This window comes from Heliangelus exortis, chromosome 20, assembly GCF_036169615.1.
Source record: "Heliangelus exortis chromosome 20, bHelExo1.hap1, whole genome shotgun sequence".
Taxonomy (NCBI): Eukaryota; Metazoa; Chordata; class Aves; order Apodiformes; family Trochilidae; genus Heliangelus; species Heliangelus exortis.
The window spans coordinates 3,237,070-3,258,107 of NC_092441.1; the positions used below are offsets into that span (position 1 = coordinate 3,237,070).

Consider the following 21,038-nt stretch of genomic DNA (forward strand, 5'->3'; position numbering starts at 1 on the left):
GGGTTGTGCTGGGTATTGCTGCCTGATTCCCAGCACTCTGAGCCCCCAAAATACACAGGATGGTTTTACACAGAATTACCTCAGGTAATTAAATGAGGTTTTATATCATGCTAAAACAACTCTATTGCTCTGGTCTCAAATTTGTATGAAGAGTAACTCAGCCATATTCACAGTATAACACTGAGTCAACTGCCTGCCTGGTTCAAGCTGACTTTCCAGAGTCATTTCATGAGTTTGCACCTGGGGTGGAGTTAATTTGCACTACAGATAAATGACATGCAGGTAACAGAGCAATGATTCCAAGAGAACTCTTGAGTAACATTCAAAAAGCCAAGACCCCCTGTTTAGTAGAGAAAATGTTATACCTGCAGTGATGAGAACCCAAACACACACAGGGTGAGCCGAGAAGACAAGAGAAAATTTTTACCCCACAGAAGCCCCTACTGTGAGCTGTTAAAACATGATACACATATTTTCCATTCATTTCCACTTTAAAATATAACTGGATATTAAAATGACACAACAGTTGCCCATGGGGACACAAATGCCTACCTCTTCTAGGCTGTGGAGCGAAGAAGCAGATACTGCTCGAGATGTGAGTGGATGAAATGGCTCCTGACCAACTGCATGCTGATGATTCTGTATTTGTATAAAAGGGTTTTGTTGTGACCTATGGGGCAATGGAGGTATACCATAATGAAAGCCCTGCCCCATAAGGTGGTTCTGCTGGAGGTTAGCATAAGTCCACGATCCATCAGGTTGCAGGTATTTCAAGGGAGATGGGGTTAGATGTTCAGATGGCATTGAGAAAGGGGGGTTGTATATTTGGGGTAAATGCTGCTGAAATGCTGGGTTACTGGGGATTTCAATGTCTCTGTTGTTTTCAGTGAAGTTAGGAAAGTGACCACTGTGGTTAGAGTTGCAGGAAGGAGAAGGGAGTGCTGGTGGGCTTCTGGGCTGAACTTGTCTGTATTGCAACAGTCTTGACTGAGGGGGGGGCATTTCAGCTAAGTCCCGGTTTTCGCTCTGATCACGGTGTGACAATTCTCTGAGCAAATCCTGGAACCTGCATTGACAGAATAAATGGATCAAGAAAAAGAAGAAATGGTTTGCTGAAATGCCACTCCGAGGTTGAGAAAACTCAAAAATCACAAAACACTGGATTTAAATACACTGTCTTCACACTTAACTGACCCTAACTTCAAAGGACACGACTGAACAATCAGAAATTGAGCACGGGAGGATTAATTGCATGAAATACCTACCTGATTCATCTCAAAGTTTTAATAACCCTTGAGATTTCCTTTTCAGTCAGAAGAATCAATTTTGTTATTTCTTAAGAGACAACTAAGATATTCCTGCTGTATTACACAAAGTAAAAAACTTCACACAGTAAAAGAAAACTAACCCCTTAAAAAGGTAAAAACCAGAATAATCAGGGATTCCCCACTTGCACAGTATACTTCCAGACTTCTTCAAAAGGTCAAGAATATTCAATTCAGCACTTCACAGAGTCAGATAGGAGAGCATTTAGAGGCTTTACCATGGCTATAACAAACCAGATGGAAAATCAAGCATCGTGGGAGATGACAGTAAACAGAGGCAATTCAAAAACCCAGCCTTGACAATATACATGATTAAAGCTGATGACCACTGGAACCATTTTTCTGTTTATATTCAACAGTTTGCTTTCTTGCCCCCTAATGCTCCATCTCAAATAGAAGCTTTTGGTTTTTTCTTTTTTTTCTTTTTTTTTTTTTTTAAATCAGCTTTTAAAAGCAAATGCTTTTTGAAAGGGAAGAAAGGTTTGGGTTTCATTGAGGAGCACTGTTTGGGGAAGGGCTGGTTTGTTTCTTTTTAAGAACATAACTCTGAGACTGCTAATTCAATTTGAAGAATTTACAACTTAAATAGGCCTCAACTACACTAAGACATCTCTGTTACAAACACAAGGCTGTTACTCTCTATCCATTCCTTAGTCCATAAATACTGCACTGTAAAGCTCCATAAAAGTATTTTTTTTCCACTGCAGCTTTACTACCCAACAGAATAAAGCATAACACATAATAAAAGCATAGTTGTAAGTCAGCCTGCCAGCTACTTTAACCTTCATAGTAACAGCAGCAAAAAGCAATACCTTTAAGTGTCTTGCACTTGATCACAGAGTTACAGATAGATGCCCCCTGCTCAATTTTACACAAGCTCTGATGACTCAGTAAACAAATACCTTGAATATGTTGCCTCTGTTTCATCTTCTGTATTACTGGCAAGTTTCCAGTTTGCCCTAACTTGCTGCTGCTGATGCAATCCAATTGGTTGCTGAGGAAGATGTGGTAGATGAGGATGGTGATGGTGTTGATATGGAATAGTGCCTTGACTGAGATAGGCATTATGTTCATTCCATTGCTGTAACCTGGCTTGTTGTTGCTGCCTTATTGTTTCCAAAGCTACATTTCCATGCATACGATCTATAAAAATAGTTTTAAAAAAAAAATTTATCTAATGCCCCTTTTTAAAGATCTTTATGTCAGTAAAAAAAAAAATAATAAAAAAAAAAAAAAAAAAAAAAAAGAATACTTTTTATACAGTATATTCCAGGGCCTATTATATACTAACTGCATTGCAGTGTATAACCTGGTTATTTAACCCATATGGAAAATCATATAAACATGAATCTTCTAATAAAGTGCTGAATATTCAAACATGCCTCAAGCAGCAAATTATGCTCAATGACATTACTTATGGAAACTAACCCAACAGTGACCCAATTCAGAGCACTGTGCCCAAAAAGGTAAACACCTCCTTCATTTTCACTTCAATGTAGTTATAATTGCACACTCTGAACTTAAACAAAGGAAAGTCACCTACCTAAAGTATCCCCTAAGGGCATTCCTGATGGATTCTCTTCAATGAAGTTGTTCAAGTGGGTGGGCAGAACAGGGTTGTGCTGTGCAAGAGGCCTCAAAGGGTTATTGACTTCTTGTAACATAGGTGGGGGGTGTTGTTCTGAAATCACAGCATCTACAGCAGGAGAATGTGGTCGGTGGGGAATTGGATTATTAAAAAAAGATTGGCTGGGGCCTGCCTGGTAAGCAGGGGAAAGCTGTGAAGGTTGTGGAGGCTGCTGATTCAAATGATTATGTTGCTGAACTACCTGGCTTTGCTGGGGTGGCATTTGGTTTTGTTGCTCAGGCAAATGATTTTGTTGTTGACTTAAAAGGTTTTGCTGCTGTTGCAGAGGATATGGCTGCCTGGGTATTTGTGACACATGCTGGAAGTGGCGATTGGGAACTGCATACTGTGAGTGGGGGGGGGTGAGATGTAAATTCAGCTGCCTGGGGTTAAGATTTTCTTTGCGATGGAATTTAGCATTAGGATAAGCAACACTGGAACGGGACTCTGGGCTCCTGTTCTGAGCATTTGCTTCTAAGTCAACCTGGAAAAAGAGAATGAAAGAACTTTGAAAATTGATATTCAGCAAACAAAACATTCCAGCAATTAACACATTCATTAAAAGATGGGATATTGATTGAAAACAAAATTGAAAATTGACTGAAAAAAACCCCAATCCCAGAGAAGATAAACCCACCTGTTTGGATTCCACTGGTTTCTTCTCAGGTGTTCGAATTTTACTCATTTCAGGTCCAGCAGGGTTTTCACTTTTACCTAAAAAGCATTTAAGAAGGGAGTTCAGTAGTTTCAGTGGAAAAATTATTATTTAGGAAGATGTTTTTTTTCCCCAGACACAAGAAAATTTAGACTTACTAGTATAGCATTTACAGCATCACAGACATTTAACATAATTTACCCAAATACCACTTCTCCTTTGATCTCTGCACTTAGTTCATTAATCATCACTACATAGTTCTTCCAACTTAATTGCAAATACCAGTTACCATTGGACTGCAGAACAGAGACCAAGTACACCCTCAGCAAACACCCCTCATAGCTTTGATTACTTCCTCCTTTGAATCTCACAATAGTTACCCTTATTTCTAAATAACAGGTTATTTCCTCAGCTTTGCAGATCAGACAATCACAGAATGGTTTGGGTTGGAAGGGACCTTAAAGACCCTCCATTTCCAACCACCCTGCAGGCCCAGGGACACAATCCTTTTTCACAAATAGGGTATTCTCACAATACCCTATTTAAAGCCCAAACTCCCTCCATACAAAGCTCATTTGCAAGGCAATTTTCACAACTAACCATTTCGACTTTGTTCATGTTGCTCCTTGTCTTGATGCTGAAGCTGCTGCTGCTGTCCTATGCTAACTGGTGAGTGATGTCCCAGGCCATAAGGTATAGGAGACCCACGCCCATGTGCCTGTAACAGGTTCATATTATATGCCATAGCTGCTTGGTGAGTAATGATTCGAGGGTCAACTGCAAACCTACCCTGATACCCCGTCCATGGTACCTACATGATTTAAAAAAAAATAAAAAAAAAGATACATTTAAAAAGTTTTTAAAAAGATGCAATCTGTTGAAGTAAGTTAAAGGATGTAACAAGCAGAGTGACACCCCCTCGGTAAGAAGCAGTTTCCCATCAGCTGAGCTGACAACACCAACACACAACTACAGGAGGTGTAGGGAGAGTGCTACAGGCAAGCAGGAGTAAGGGGCAGAGAGCAAAGATTTTGCAGGAGAACCCTGGGCAAAAACCAGAATTGTATCAAAACCCATTCTTCTTTCTGTGGTTTCAAAATCCGGAGAGAAAAGACTGATGAACAAATTGTATTTTAATAAAGGTTATATTAATCTCTTCTCTAAATAACTGGAAGTGGGTGAAGCTCAAGAAAACAAGCAACCCTTTCTCCTGGTAGATAAAAGAGAAGTCAGGCTGTGTCTCAGGGGGGAACCAGAGACAGAAGCTGCTAAATGAGGAAACCTTTATGGGCCTTTTGCCACCCAGTGCTGTAATCCTGAAACCCAGAATCAGGGGACATACTGTACCTCTGCACCCCCAAAACACTGAGTGAAGGTAACAGGACTAGAGGTGGAACCAAGAGATTATCCACAGGTTAAGAATGACAGGGCCACTCCAAAGGGTCTATGCTACATGACACGTGCTGCAGATCATCTTGCTAAATATATGAAGGTAAAATCCACCTCCTGAAAGCACGTAAAAAAGTCAGGATTTTTACAACATTTAAAATTTTAATTTAAAGGAAACCAGCTCTTGATCAAATTAGTTCAATCTTGCCCTGTAGGGAATTTATTGTAAGGAGGAAAATGTATAAATCAGAGGAGTGTGCAGGGGAAATAATCATCAACACCCAGGCTGACAAAGCATCCTTTACTGATGACAGCAGACAACCTCCTGATGTTTTACCTTGGATATGGGAACTGCCTTAAACAAAGAAAAGAGATCACTTCATCTTATGTGAGCACAAAGATATCTCACTTCACTCCCTACTTGTTTTAAGGGTAAAGACTTTCATGCAATTCGGGTTTTAAATTAGTATTTGCCCTTGAAATGTGCACTTTGAACTTTAGCTTTAGGCTATTAATGCATCTGTACAGTTTCAAATCATCTCCACCAAGCTTCTTTTCAAAAGCAGCTGTCTCATTAGTACCTCAGTCTTTGCACTTAATTATTTAAAGATTCCATCCTCAGGGAATGTGAGCTCAAAATAGTTATTTTTCATATATTTCTTTTGATTGGAAATACACAAAATATATTAACCTTGGAACAATAAGAGATAACTTTGAAAATTATCTTGGTTTGATACTAATAAAATGTGAGCAAGCATGAAAAAGATACAGCTGCTAGACTTCTCATTGCATTTAAATTTATCCATCAAATGCAGTAAGATGGGAAAAAGGAAAATTTCTTGACCTAGCTAAGAAAACCAATGTATAGATGCCAGCTGATCTGAGACACACAGCTGAAACTGGAGTTTCTGCAGCAAGTCCCCTATAGAGATAACCTGAATTACAACAGAGGACTTAAAAATTATTTAAAAAACAGTTTAACTATATGGCAATGTTTAGCATTACTAATGGAGTTAAACACATCTCTGCATATGTGGGTCCCATGTCTTCAGTTGTGTATAAAACTCATATGTTACTCCAAAATATCACTTTTGAGCTTTTGTACTTTCCTCCCCATTCTCCTCCTGGAATATGCAGGTGTGGAGGTTAAAAAAAAAAAAAAAGCAGAGACTGCTTCTTTAATTCAGTAAGCTTTGGTGAGCTAGTTTCATTTGTAATGCAAAATTCCACACAGAAATGTTGCCTAAAAGACCCGATTAGGGATCTTCATTGTGTTCTCAAATGTCATTAAGGAAAAGGATTGGAAAGGAAACTGGTTTGCTATCAGGTTCTGGAAGGAGAAAACATCCCATAATGCTTTTTTTTTTTTTCTTATCACTTCACTTCAGACACCTTGCACTGCAGACATCCAAAGCTGGTAATTTAAACTCTATGAAGTAAATAAAGAGAAATAAGCTTGGGCTGAATGGTCTGTGTCTCTCCAATGATTAAGAACTGGACTCCAGAGTTAACTCAGATGCAGGTATCTCAAGTCAGATGAGACAGATCCCACTGGTGTGCCTAAACCTGGAGCTGAGAAAATACACCAAATTACATGAACACAAAATTGCTTTTAGGCTGCCTGGAGTTACTTGTGGGAGCAATGGTTTTAAGTCCTCATTTTCCAGTGGTCCTCTGCACAGCCACTCCTCCAGCCAGCTAAGCCCACACACTTGAAGTAAAGCACTGAAAAAGCTTGCAAAATATCCAGTAACTGATTTTTAAAATCAATTTTGGACAAGCAATAACTGAAGGGGAAAAGAGAGGGGAAAAAAACCAAATTAAAAAAAAAATTTTTAATTCTTACAGGCAAAGGCACAGACATGACCATGTTTCCTCCATAGACAGCAGGTACATATAGAATACTTGTCCCAGTGTGTGGATCTATCCTTTGAACAGGACTTGGAGATTTCCCCAGATTGGGGTGAGGTCCCAGAGGAGGAGGGGGAGGAGTATATGCTCGGATTGGATTTCCAATTAGAACGGAAGGATTGGGCTGAACTGAAAAGAAAGAAAGAAAAGAAAAAAAATAGATATATAGATACAAAAACCCCACCAAAATACATACACGTAAGGAATATGAAGACTCTTTTTTCACCTTAATAGCACCTATCTTCATAAATTATGTGTGCAACTCTAACAGCATAGGTTGGATACACTGAGAGAAAGCATTAATCAAATAATGTATCCCATCTCAAAAATTTGAAGAGGCAGAAAATATGATGAGATAGAGAGAAACAAGTAGCTGGTAATGCATTAATGAAAGAATGTCCCAAACCAATTAAATATGCTGACAGTCACAGGAGCTGTTAAACACTGCATCAAAAATTAGACTCATCCTCCTTTCTTCAGCAGGGAAGACAAGCTTTAAATTAATGCTTTTTCAGATTAATAACAAAATTAATAAGATGTTGTATGCTATCTTGCAAAAGTTTGATCAGTGATATCTGGACACATGACAGCACAACAGAGGTTCAAGGTACACCACAAACCATGCATGCAATACAATTCTTACAGAGCTAACACACTGCTACAGAATTTTACATCTTGAATTTCAAACCCTGCATTTTTAAGAGGCCAATGCTGTGCTGATGCTCTAAAGTCAGTGTGCACAACACCTAGAAAGGGATACCCTCAAAAACACCTCCTGTCCAATTTACTGTCAATAATCCATTTCCCAAGTGCACACAAGAAGTAAATGGCTTTCTAAGTGAGCACAGACCAGACACTCCATTTATGTCAAATTACTATCAACTTCACTGAAGCCAAATCAGTGTGAGCTCAGAGAAATTCCTGCAGGAACAGCAGAGACACTTACCAATTCCATCAGGTGGGAAATGGTCATTCTGGTTATGATGATGGACCTTGCCCTTTAAAAGGGAAAAAGAAACATAGTAATGCTTTGAATTATTATGGAAACCAAAAGCTTTTTATTTCAACTGAACTTTATGATTAAATACAAATTAAATACTTTGTAAGCAGTTAGCCCAGCATTTTATTCCTATTTTCAGCTGTCCAGTTCCACCACATGACAAGGAATTCATGCAGCTGGGCATTAAATACCATTCATTCAATTAACCAGTGGGTCATTACCAGTCCCTCTGGGAATACTCTCTCCCAAGACCTGTTTTGGATGCCAGGAGAGTTACAGAAAGCTACCTTGAGCTTCCTTTCTCACCATTTTATTTCCTGTTGTCTCACTTCTTTTAGAAGAAATACCCAGTATTAATCTAACCCTCAGTATTCCTCTTCCATGATATCCCTTACTGGAAGCATGATCCAGTTTTTTCTCCTGGTTTCAACTGCTGTTTACAGCATCAACTAATTAGTTAATATTCATAAACTATGAGCACATATTCAAAAATGCCAGCATGCTCTTAAGTCTCTTGCAGGATAAGAATGACTTATTTAATCTGGACCTAAGTACATTCACAAATTGAAAATAAATCTAAAAACTCTTTGCAAAACTTTTTCAGCCCACGAGAGAAGTCTGGGCAGTTTTCCAGCAGTCTGAGCAAATTAGTCAGGGTACAAAGACAGGTTGTTTGACAGTGTTGACTCATGCATAAACCAGATTAAAGAACTGGTCTCTGAATTCTTCTCTTGTTTTAAAATAGAGTTGTGGAAAAATAAAACAATAATTGCTTTTCATTGAGGTACTTCAACAAAAGAAAAATTTTTATTCACTAAAAAGAGAAAGATTCAATTAAAAAAAAGTAGAGGAGCTAAATGCCTCAATCCCCCAAGGTTAGGCCAAGGTATTTATTTCTGTACCTGCTATGCTGTCAGTCAGCATCAAACTGTAACAAATCTCTGTTCTACCTACCAGACTTGTACTTTACAGGCTCCATATTTTAAAAACTGAAATAGCAAATAATTACATAAATTATTAAGAAAAGCTGTCCCATTCAACAGCATGTACCTGTATCAGTTTGGTAAATATAAGTCAACTGGGGCCACCTGTAAGTTGGGGAAGGGTGGTGCTAGCCTTCCTTTGTCTTTTTAATAGTTTTGATGGATTAATGATCTTGTAATTGTTTATTACTGACTTAATTTAGGATGAGGATTAAGTGCCCGAATCCAGGCTGAAAAAACTGGAGCACAAGCAGTGATAGGGAGGTGGGCAGAGCTGTAAAATTCAGTCCCTAATTCACTGCACACTGACTACCCTGCAGGAAGCCCTGAGTTCTGAAAACTGCCCATTTCCACATCATCACCTATAATAAAAATAAACAGCAAAGAGGTTTTTAATGTCCTTACAGAAATCCAAGAGCAATTCTGCTGAATAAGAAGGTGTCATTTTTACAAAATCACTTTTCACCACACGTGGAAAAGGATGTGCATAAAGTCTCCACACAACAGTGTCTCAGAGGCTGTTCTCAGGGCTTTTTTGCTACAAAATACACTAGCACTACATTTTTAATCTGACATCTTGTAATATTAAATATTGTACTTAGGAGGTGTAGAATAAGCAAAGATAACCATCTGCTTTTAAAATGTGGGCAAAGGGAAATTTATCACCTATTACAGCCATTTTCTCTGTGTATTACCTGCTTGCTTTAGTTCTGTTACTGCACATGCTAGCTGCTAATTCTATTCAGAGGGAAGAGACTTTAGAATAATTACAATATAGGTTGTTAAAATACTGCAGATCTTAAGCTGAAAATACAGTACTGACAGTTTGAAAATGTTTCTTCTGATTTCTACAGCAGTTTACTAACAAACTGGAAAAAAATAAACAGAACAGCCTATTCACAATACTCTCATTACCCTCACCCAACCCACCTTTTTTATAAATTTATTATACTTAACATTTTCATATACTTTAGTTTCATTTTAGATAACAAAAGATAATAATATTAAAATATATTCCTTTAATAATATTCTATTATTAATGAAAATGCACTCAAAGCTGTAGTGTGAAAAATCAGGGTGCAGCAATGACTTCTTAAAGACATCATTTTTTTTCATTTATAGTTTTCTAGAAGTCTTGTGTTTTGACACATGACTAGATGCTTTAGCAATCTGGTGTTTGTTTCAGAAACTAATGCATCTTGATGAAGAAACCAAATGTTCTCACTTACAAACTCTCTTTTGGGAAGGACTGCCAAAGGGAAAGCTTTCCTTTTTGTACTGTTAAAGTCAAAAAAACCTGTCGTAAAAATTTCATTTAACCAATACAGCCTGCAACAAAAATGCAAAACTATGGAAAATATGTACATTTCTTCCTCACAAGGCTGACAAACTGCATTTTAGGTGCATCTCTATCTCTAAACACAATTATATTAAGTTATAACTCTAATGTTTGAAATAAACTACAAAAACTATTGAAATACAATTCATTACTACATGTCACCTCCCACAAAAGCTCCAAAATTTAATGTTATTCTTTATCATTCTAAGGAAGCTACATAGTTTCATCAATCCTTTACCTGCTTTTATAAAAGCATCTGATAATATTACCACTGAGTGGTAATTTAATCTCTGCTGATGAAATCTGGCCTTGATTAGTAAGCTAACCTAGGCAATATACTGGTTACAACATATTTTAATTAAATCAAAGAATCATCTTACGTAAGTCCCTGAATTTTAAAATGTGTTTTTTTTAGAGCACACCAAATCACTTGTAGCTATTATTTTGTTTCCTTCTACTCCCTGACACTGCCTATATTGACCTGTTGTTTCCTAGAGTCAAGAGCACAAACTGCTGGGAGGGTGGACTGCCTCTTGTCCAGAGGGTTTGATTTGTATTACCTGAATACCAAGGCCAAGATCCTTGGTTCAAGTTCATCAGGGTCATTGCAATAAAGTCAATGAACACACCAGAGTGACCCAAGGTGTATATTTCAGTAAGGAAACAAGGCTGAGTATGTTCAATATTGTGTTATAATACAAGTCCAGAGCTTTTACTTCAAAACACTGAGGATCCCGCTGGGATTTGTGGTTTGTATCTGATTGCATTGATGCTATTTTAAAACAACAATTTGTTCCTTAAGCATTTCATGGAATTTCTCAAAAAGGGATCTCTAGACTCCCTTTCTGACAAAATTCATGATGAGTAGAGCTTTACCTTTGGTGGTGACTGCTGCTGTTTGGTGGCATTTGCTGAATGCTGATGCCGAAGAGCTCGGGGGATAAACTCAGGAGCCAGTGGGTTCAACACATAAGTTTTCTTTAACTCCAAAGCTTCCAACTGAGCTTTGATCTGTTCAAACGTGATACCGTGGAGACTTTCATTCTCATGACACAGGGCAATAAACCTCTCCCAAAATTTCCTATGGAAACAATTTTTAGAAACAATAAAAAGGAGGAAGACGTGATGGCAGTTGTTGAAATTAAAACAGATTTAACGTAACTCGCTGGCATTTTTATTTCTCCTGAATGCTCATTTTACACACCAAGCCATCCAGCCTGCAACCTGATCCATGAATCTGAACCCCACAACATAATGCAAAGCTCCCCAGTCATGTAAAGACCTGGGGCTCTGTCCACACATATCAGGTCACAGCACTGGGTGTGAACCACACTTAACAGTAAAGTCATGGCCAGGTCTAACTTGAGGTTGGTTTGGTTTTTTTTTGCATTTGTCTTGAGAAAAATACAGCAAACTCTGCTCAAATTCTGGATGTGATTTATGGAATGTATTAAAGCTCAGAATCACTGAGATAAAACAGATTCTTGGTCCCATAGGATGCAAAAAGGATTTTATTAATTTAGGCAGATCAATCCATTCCAGTGCCACAAAAAAGAAAACTTGAAGCCAGAAAGAATTATCTGATGGCACATGATTTCTCTATGAAAATTCTGCATCCAACTTTCTAGAGGGTGGATTACATTTAAATGATGTAATAAAACATCCCTACCCATCTTCTGCTTTCTCATTTCATGCCTTTCTGTTGCTTATAAGAAGTCTTTATATTTGTAACATCCGCAGCAGGATCCTTACAAAAATTCTACACTTTCTGATGATTTTTTTTTTAACCTCAAAGGAACTTTTTAGCTGAAGTTACTTACATTTAAGAGATTTAAATAAATACAATCTGAAGATGTAATTTACAGACAAACAAAACAACACTGATTGAGCTAATCTCTTTCAAAAATAAAAAAAAAGTAAGGAAAGTTATTGAAAAAGAGGATTAAAAAGACAATGATTGTAAAGTGTGCTTCACTACAACTCATGATAGTTAACCCTTCAGTTATAAGGACTGGGTTATAAGCAAGTGCCATTATTTCTGTGTTGTGTCCCCAAAATCTGTAAAAAGAGAGATTGCTGAATATTAATTTTAACAGCAGTGTAATATTTGGCTGAGTAGCTGACCTCAGAGGAAACAAACAGATGTTTTTCTTGCAAGAATAATGTTAATGATGTATTTTAAGAACTGAAAATATTTTTCCATGAAATCCTATCTTCTGTTGTTATCTTATATAGGCAAGAAATGCTCTTTTAAAATTCAGGCTGCAAGATGGCTTTTCTCCTGCATTTTGCTGTCAGGCAAATGTATCTGGCAAGGCTTTAAGTGAGGATTAAAACCCAAAATGAAACACTTCACTGGGAGGCTTTAATGATGGGACTCCCTCTGATGAATCGATTCAGTCACCAAACCTACTGCCAAGCACCACAAATCCACTGAGATCCATCCACTTTGGCTGAAAATGCCCCAAGCAGTCTCTCTACACAGGGAACACTTGTACTGGGGTGTAAGAACAGAGAATCAAATACTGCTGTCTCTGTCTTACAGTGTGCTCTGCAGTTGAAAGGGAGTGTCTGCCAAAACAGCCCTGTCTCCTCCAATTGGAGCACACAGCAATGCAATCATTACCCTGGGCACACTTCATACAACTGTGGTTACAGAGTCCTGACTCATTTTGACAGGTATTAGAATATTTATAAAACTCAAGTACTCTCTAAACTTTTTTTTGAGGGCTGTTTTTTCCTAACGAAATGTCACTTCTCTCAGACTTCTCCCAACTCCTGCTGTACTAAAAAAGCACCATCTTCCAGCAGTGTGCCTCAGCCCCTCCAGCACTCTTTTCAAAGAGGCAGTGTTCAATTATTCAGTGAAACAAGACAACGGGTGTGTTAAAGGGAGAGCTGGGGATACAGCTCAATAAAAGCTCCAGTGCTCCTTGTTTCTTAATTATCTTTTTGATTTATCATTTTCAACAGTTCTGTATACAGGGAGAGCTGCTGGTTTTCAAAAGGTAAACTCCATTCCTAAATGCCAAAGCTGTTACACACCATGCTGATAAGCCTATACTTTTGTTTTTGTTAAGTTTTTCCATGCCCTATTTCAGATATTTTGAAGGAACCACACTTGAAGAAACTGCTGAGCCCCCTTCAGTTCAAAACTGGGTCCACTTCAGTACCTAATTTCAAGCCTCAACACTTAGGGCTTACACAAAAATTCAAGAGATTCTCTTCCTCTCTGGGATTTGAGAGAAAAAGGAACATGGTCATTTTTCAACAAGAGATGTATTCAGGCAGATGGTTAGAGCATCAGTCTAGGGATAAGCTAACTCTAGAAGGTAAGACCACATACCCTGACCCTCAATGTGGGACAGAAAGGCAAAATTTATGAACTAAAAAATAATTTTTGAGCAAGGAATAGGAGAAATCTCAGTCAGCACCAACTTCTACAGCCAAGTCATCTATCTCTGCAGTGGAAGGTGCTGAACCAGAGCCTGTACCAGACACCCATCACTTGTGGATCAGGAGGCACAGAACTCCTTCTCATCAGTTAGTTACACAAACCAGATCACATCTAAAAAAACAAGCAGTTAAAAAAAATTATTTTTCCTTTAATAAGGTGTTGCTAGCAGTTTAGAGAAAGCACTGTGTGAATATTCTTGTCTTATCACCAGCAGGTAAATGGTCATATTAAGGATAAATTTCATAAATGCAGTAAACAAAGGTTTGGTTTCCCTTTGGGTTTTTCAATGCTGATCTTTGAAAACCACATCCATTTTCAACACAGTAGGAGAAGAGTGCTCAGGAAAGTAGAATACAATGTAGAAAGAAGTGACTAATACGTATTTTTAGCTAGGTTATAATAATACAGTCAGTGCAGAGTTTCCTCTCTTCAAGAAATAAGCCTCAGGGTTTATCTCTGATCATCTCAACATTTCAGCTCTTTCATTGAAAAAGAAACCTTTGAAGAACAAGAGCCTGGGACCCTTAACATCAGTGTTTACATCTCTTAGCATTTTCCACATTACTTCATTTAAGCCTATAAAAAGCAAATTGACTCAAATCTTAATGACTTTTTCACAGTATCATGAAGAAATATAAAAATACTGGTTTCCAAGTCTTGTACCTTCATGTGGCCCATGTAACGTAAAACTTCAAAATACTACCTTGCATCCCAATTCTAAAAATACATACATTATATATTATTCTATGTATTATTTATATATTATATATATACATCTTAAGTTTTATAAAAAAACACACTAAAAATAAAGGATCTTTAATATTTTCTGTCAAGAACAATAAGTGCAACTGTTAATACATAAAAAGACAGTTTAACAATGACCAGTGGTAGATACCTCACATTTTATCTCTGCAAATTGTTACACAAGGTGACACTGTGACTCTGGATAAGAAGGAAAAACCAAAATGAAACAAAAACCCCAACAAAACCAGCCAGAATAACCAGTGGAAGAACATCTGTCATTTTACACAACCCATTAGTCAGAGATAAACACATTTTCTAGTATCCTTATCCCTGATTAACTAAGGAGTTTAGATAAAGTACCTGCATCTTCCAATGGAACATAAAGCAATGGGATCTCCCACCACAGCTACCAGGGATTGTGCTCTTGTAATGGCAGTGTTGAGAAGTTTGTAATTAGACAGAAAACCATAATCCAAGTCTTCTGTTGAATCCTCCAGTAACTGCTCTTTCCTCTTAATTGGTGTTTGCTTATGTTTGCACGTATGCCGTGTTCGTACTGTGCTGAGAAACAAAACTCTGAACTGCTTTCCTGAAATAAAACAAAAAAGCCAAATGTCTGAGATAACTGGAGCTATTTCTGCTAGTAACACATTCAGACCACTTCACTTGCCAGTCAGATTTCACACCTAGATATTCTGAAGAACTGATAGCTACTCTTCACATGGAGAGCTTTATGCAAGAATAATAAGATTTAAAATTTTTAAAAGATGCACTATAAATACCATATTCTATTACAAGAATATTTCCTTTTTAAAAAACTTATTTTTCATCATGGTATTACTCATTCCAGAACTTTCTGAAATACTTAGCAACTTCACAACGTTGTCAATCACACATCCAGTATTTATTTATTCAACATCCAGAAGAACAAAGTGCTGGACATTGTTTCATATTCTAAAATTTCTCAAATACACAAATATCAACCATGTAAAAACAGAACATACCACTCACTGTCACTCAATTACTTTATTATCTTCCTTTGTTTATTACTGACTACAAGTGCAACCTAGCAACAGGCTATGCCTACACAAAATTTTTATTATCAATGTGATCCCAAGAACAAGCATATGAATTTGTGGACCCCTCTTCACAGTCTATTCTACAAATGCAAATATCAGTGAAACATCCTGAGGTTAAAGCCTTGTTCTGTTTTTATTTGGAGCTCTGCTTTTCCTCTTACAATAAAATACATCAGTTAGCACATTCTCACTCACTCAATTTCTTTTTAAGCAAGCTTGAACTTAATTTTGATGAGTTTATAGCTCTGGTATTCAGTGCTGGAATCACACCTAATGGCATACTTGCCAGTTGCAATTTGATACATCGTTTTTTGTGGGCTATAGCACAGCTGTTTTTGTTCTGATTATTTCACTAAGTCTTACTTAACTTCAGCAGTGACATTTTTTACTTCCTTAGTACATCTTTGAGACACCTAACTACTACTTACCCTGAACATTTAGCACTCTCTCCACACTGACATCAGACAGTCTTTTTTTCCGAAGTTCAGCCCGAATTCTGAACACCTGATCAGCATAAGGTGTTACAACACCTATGCTGCCATCATCCAATTTCCCCCAGGCAACAGGCCATTTTCTTCTTAATTCTTCAACACGCTCTACTACTTCAAACACCTTGAAAGAAAATCAGAATTTTTAAAAGTTTGCTCCGCTGAAGATCATTCTTTGATATGGAAAGAGAATTTGAATTGTAAAGTTCTAAAGGATTTACATGTCATGGTATCACATAGCCTTACTGAACAAGCAATAATACTGCTGTATTCTAAAAAAATGTAAAACAAGGTATTTACTATACAATACCTTTTTTATTCTTGAGGTAGAAGTTTGCCCACAAAAATGTCACCTTCCAAATACAAGCTGGGAAATGGTACTAGTAAGTTGATTTTATGCTTACATTCTAATGACAACATCAAGAGCAGCAGGATCTTTGTTACCATACTTTAAATAATCTCCATAAGTAAACATACTGCCTTAATAATGATTTTTTTTGTTTGTTTTATTCTGGATTCTATGTATATGATATTGGAGTTTGGTAACTCTAGACTGAGAGAGTGCATGATCACTTCCCAATCCAAAGGATACCATCAGGAGTTTTAGAGTTGAAGTAGCAGTTGAGGGATAATCTATAAAATACTGTGAAGTGTGTTCTCACTACCTGAGGAAACTAAAGAATAATAAAACCAGAATGTCCTGTCAGGACACAGGCTCAAAGTGCAGCAGCCAGAGCAGCTTCTGCTTCAACACCCTGAATAAAGATGCTGCACTGTAGAAAGCATTTCTGAACAACTTCACAGAAGGGTTTCTAAGTTTGTTTGGGCTTTTTAACATTTACATTCAATATGTCATTTCCTAAATGTCAATATGTCATTCAGTAAATAGTTATCCAGCTCTTTAAAGCACTTTTTCATGGTGGTGTTGAAGCAGCTGTTGTCCTTCACTGCTGCCTTTAGCTATTCATGACACACAAGTTTGTGACACTTACTTGGTCACTGAAGATATTTTTAGGTTTTTTACAACTTTTTTTAAATGGCAAAGCAATCCAAGTAGATTAATGAGAGTAGTCAGGTGCCTTCAGTTTTTTATCAGTGCAATGTCCAGAAGTCATTGGAGCTTCTTATTTAAGCAGATATTTTGATACATCAAAGAATGCAGAACAAGTGCAGCGTAATAACAACAAAAAGGTTACAAATTGTGCATCAGATGAACTGCACCATGGCCAACCAAACAAACACTGCTGCTAAACTGCAACCCAGCTTCTCCTAAAATCCCTTGTATGTGTAAGAAAGTCAGTGATATTTCTTTGTCTTTCTTCAGATGTCAAGGACATTTATTAAGACATTTTTTGGTGGAAAAAAAGGGCTTGGGTCAAGCCCTCCCTAACTATCCCAAGCTGAGGCTGGAGGTGATGTTTGGTTTTAATTTGGGTTGGTGGGTTTGGGGTATTTTTAACTCAAGGGAAGGAATGAGAATTAAAGTAGTTTTTGAAGAATACAAATCATTCTGTGTGCAACAAACATCCTGAGAATAATTTCTTACTGAAAAACAGAAATCTTATCTGCACATGATCAATTAAACACTGATCCTAAACATTTTAAAGCACATATGAAATGTTACTCCAGAGGACTCTTATCTGAGTGGGAACATTTCTACAACAGTCAAAGAAATCTAAGTTTTACTTCAAATTGCAGTTACTCTTAGTTGCTAAGATACATCCATCAGAATGTCACAGAAATTATCAGGAAAGACACTGTGAAAAATGAGCCTGAGAGAACTATATGCAGCTTGCACTTTGCAAAGAAGAAAAGAAGATAAATTAGTGGAGATTTTTACTACAATTGCAATGTTCACTAATTGATGTTTAGCAAACTCCATGTTTCTCTCTCCTAGTAGAGGACAATTTGTCTTTCACCAACACTGAGCACAACCCAATAAATTTGAGGGGAGGAGAGCTTTTAGGAAACAATCAAGAATAAAGCCAAAGAAGAGTTACCTCTGCATTATTGTAAAAAGCTGTACTATTTTTTTCCTGCACATCTTCTCCACGTGCTGTGAAGAAAGTCAAAGGGTAGAAATCTTTGTGTGCTGGCTGCTTTCCACTTGCCATCAATTTGCCTTCATAGAAAAGTTCAGATGTGTAACTGTAACAAGGCAAAAGAGAATAAAATGTGGAGTCTACATATGAGCTCACTAATAAAATATGCAAATCTCAGTGATAAAATATGCATTCACAAAACACTTCATAAGGCAAACAGAACCAGTGATTAATGCTCATCATCTTTAAGTGATTTCTCTGAAACGTTCTTCCCATGCTACAGATGGAGCAGAAGGAACTAAAAATATGCTTTTCCAACAGTTTTTCTACAAAGGCAGTATTTTCTTCTAATCTAATGCTTGACAGAGTTATTAACATTCTCACTCATGTTTCACTCAGAAGTTGGTGGCTTGAAACTGGGGAAAAGGAACACTTGTGTCTGGGAATAGTTATTCCCCAGGCTTGCTGGACAATGAGCCTGCTTACATCACTTAATAGTTGTTGAACTTAAAAGATTAAATTTACTAAAGACTTCATGCATACTGAGCACAATGTAGGCCAAGCATTCCAAACCAGCTTTTCTTCTGTGACTTCACTTCCAGACCTATCTATGTTGCTAGTCAAGAGAAACACAACCAGAAAACAATTCCTCTGCTGGCAGCAGGCACTGCAGGAGCTGGCTGACTGAAAAAGAAATGAGGCAGGAACTACTTTCATGGTGAAAAGCCAGAGGGAAGAAGGCAAATTGAATGGAACAAGGCAAAAAGGCAGCAAGAAGAGGCTGCAGATTACTATAGGTAGTAGTTTAAGTGCTGTATACTGCTGTATGCACAGCAGAGCTAAACTAATGCACTGGCTTTCATCAGCCAGTGAATTCTGGTATAATCTGCCTCTTTACTGTTCAACCTCCAAATTTAATGTTCTCCAGGACTAATATTCTTATTAACTCTGGTGTAATCCAGCTCTTGAATGCTCAACCTCCAACCTTAAGTCTTCAGATATAGCTCTGTGGATGCAGTAAGATTACTGCAGCCTGACATGAAGACAACAAATGCAGGAGACTGCAGTCAGTGAGCCCACTGGGTTCTTCCTGTAGTTTAAGATGTAAATAACTGGTCCTGGAAAAGCTACAGAAACTGGTCTGTCATCAAATGATCATCAGACAACTGCAGTTCTCTGCTGAGCAGAACTGGTTTACACTGGACCATCCTGAAGAACCTGGAGTTACTGCCACCAGTGAGCAAAACCAACAATTTCTTGTGCAAATTAATTCTTAGCAATGACTTCTTATCAAAGAATAAAACACCCCTTCTACAAGGAGTGTTTTATCCAATTACAATCCTAAAGTCAGGCTGAACTAATGGCTTGTTCTTCCCTCAATTCCTTTTCTCCTCTTCAGCTGGGCAGGTGTGATTAATGAATGCACCGTGAAACATCTTCCCACACTTATTCTGTTTAAGTGCCATGGTCCCATTTGTCAGGACAAATTATAAAAAAAAAAAAAAAACAGTAGACTTGAACCAGCCTTCTAAATGGGCCACCACCAGAGTATTTAGCAGGTTTCACTCCACACAGCAATGCTTCCCAGGGAATGAGGCACACTGGACTTTCACCAGAGAGCCAACAAGCCCAAGAGGTATTTCTGCAGTCCTTACCTTGGTGTACAACACAGGAGATCTTTCTAGGTACCCACTGAACTGCAAGTGCTGAAGTGAACTTTCATTATCTTTCTGAGGCAAATTTCATGGAATTGATCTCTACTCAAAAAACTAAAGTGAGCTTTTCTCAGTTTTGTCTCATTTTGAACTTAAAATTTCAAGAAATGCATAAGAAATTTAGGATCACTCAGTCTAAAAAGTCCATAAAATGAAGACAGATCAAACTACGTAACAAAATATGTTACATTCTCACTTTTGATTCCCCAGAGCACTTAAATATTTCTGCTTTTGCTTTGAACACAGTGATAAGCTAATTAGTGTGACTGGATACAACATAAAATTCCTCAGTACATATTTGAGCCAGAATTTAAACTTTAGCATTTTTCCCCATGATTGCACTTATTCTTTCTAGCACAGCTCATGGATGAGCTCATTAGACTAGCAGCCATTAGTTTATCACAGCATAAAAATGCAAACCCACTGATTAATGTGTCTTGAAAGAAGTAATACAAGAAGGGAACAGCAAAGAAACATGCCCAAAATTTGACCTATTTTTTTCTGTTCATGGCTATGTATCTGTAGGTTCCTTACACTGTGCACAAGTACAGATGTGTACATCTTATTCCAAGATAACCCACCCCATAATTCTGAAACAGTTCAACAAAACAGTTCAACAAAACAGTTCAACAAAACAGTTCAACAAAACAGTTCAACAAAACAGTTCAACAAATTCTGAGAGATGAAATATTCTGAAACTGTTCAACAAAATTCTGAAGCAGACCCTAAATAATGTTCTGTGTAACAGTTTAAAGGGGGAAGTTAGCTCTTCTTTTGCTTCGTGGGTATGCCTTCAAGACAAAGCCTCCCAGCCTGAATGAGGGGTCTGTTAGGAAAGTCTCCAACTCAACCCATGGTTTTTGTTCTAGCAGAGCAAACTTCAGCCTGGTAACAAAGAACTGATCTGTGAATTAACACCGAAACGTTTAAGATTCCCTTAAAGAAACTCAGAACGTTTCTCTCTTCATTCAGTCGTGCTTGGCTTAGAGTTTTGTTCACTCCCAGCAGCCAAAGAAAAGCATGATACAGTGAAAAAGTTCACACCTACTTGATGATAGCTTCATGGGAGCGATAGTTCTCACACAGCAGGATCCTGCATGGGAATTCTGCAGGGTAGTGCTCATAGAGCCGGTCGAGCAATGAAACGTGGAGGTTTCTTTCCCTGGCAAATTCACTGTAGACAAAAGGACTGAGCTGTAATAGACACACACATACAAAGAAAATGTAACTGAATATGTGGACTTGGAATTTCATGCTCCCAACAGAAATATTTTGCAGCAAAAC

General features: G+C 37.7%; 1 protein-coding gene across 5 annotated transcripts in view; it reads right to left on the reverse strand.

Annotated features, from left to right (window-relative positions):
* Positions 1–21,038, reverse strand: part of HELZ (helicase with zinc finger) — an 81,725-nt gene that overhangs the window by 6,905 nt on the left and 53,782 nt on the right. For 4 of the 5 annotated variants that reach the window (XM_071764525.1, XM_071764522.1, XM_071764523.1 and 1 more), the window contains exons 18-29: positions 20,803–20,948; positions 17,998–18,145; positions 15,938–16,121; positions 14,791–15,019; positions 11,106–11,310; positions 7,854–7,905; positions 6,843–7,036; positions 4,208–4,418; positions 3,590–3,666; positions 2,869–3,436; positions 2,228–2,468; positions 553–1,066 (exon numbers count right to left, since the gene is read on the reverse strand). In XM_071764525.1, coding sequence (XP_071620626.1) covers positions 553–1,066; positions 2,228–2,468; positions 2,869–3,436; positions 3,590–3,666; positions 4,208–4,418; positions 6,843–7,036; positions 7,854–7,905; positions 11,106–11,310; positions 14,791–15,019; positions 15,938–16,121; positions 17,998–18,145; positions 20,803–20,948 — 2,769 coding nt within the window. The remainder of the gene's footprint in view (positions 1–552; positions 1,067–2,227; positions 2,469–2,868; positions 3,437–3,589; positions 3,667–4,207; positions 4,419–6,842; positions 7,037–7,853; positions 7,906–11,105; positions 11,311–14,790; positions 15,020–15,937; positions 16,122–17,997; positions 18,146–20,802; positions 20,949–21,038) is intronic. The other variant, XM_071764526.1, reaches the window with a different exon arrangement.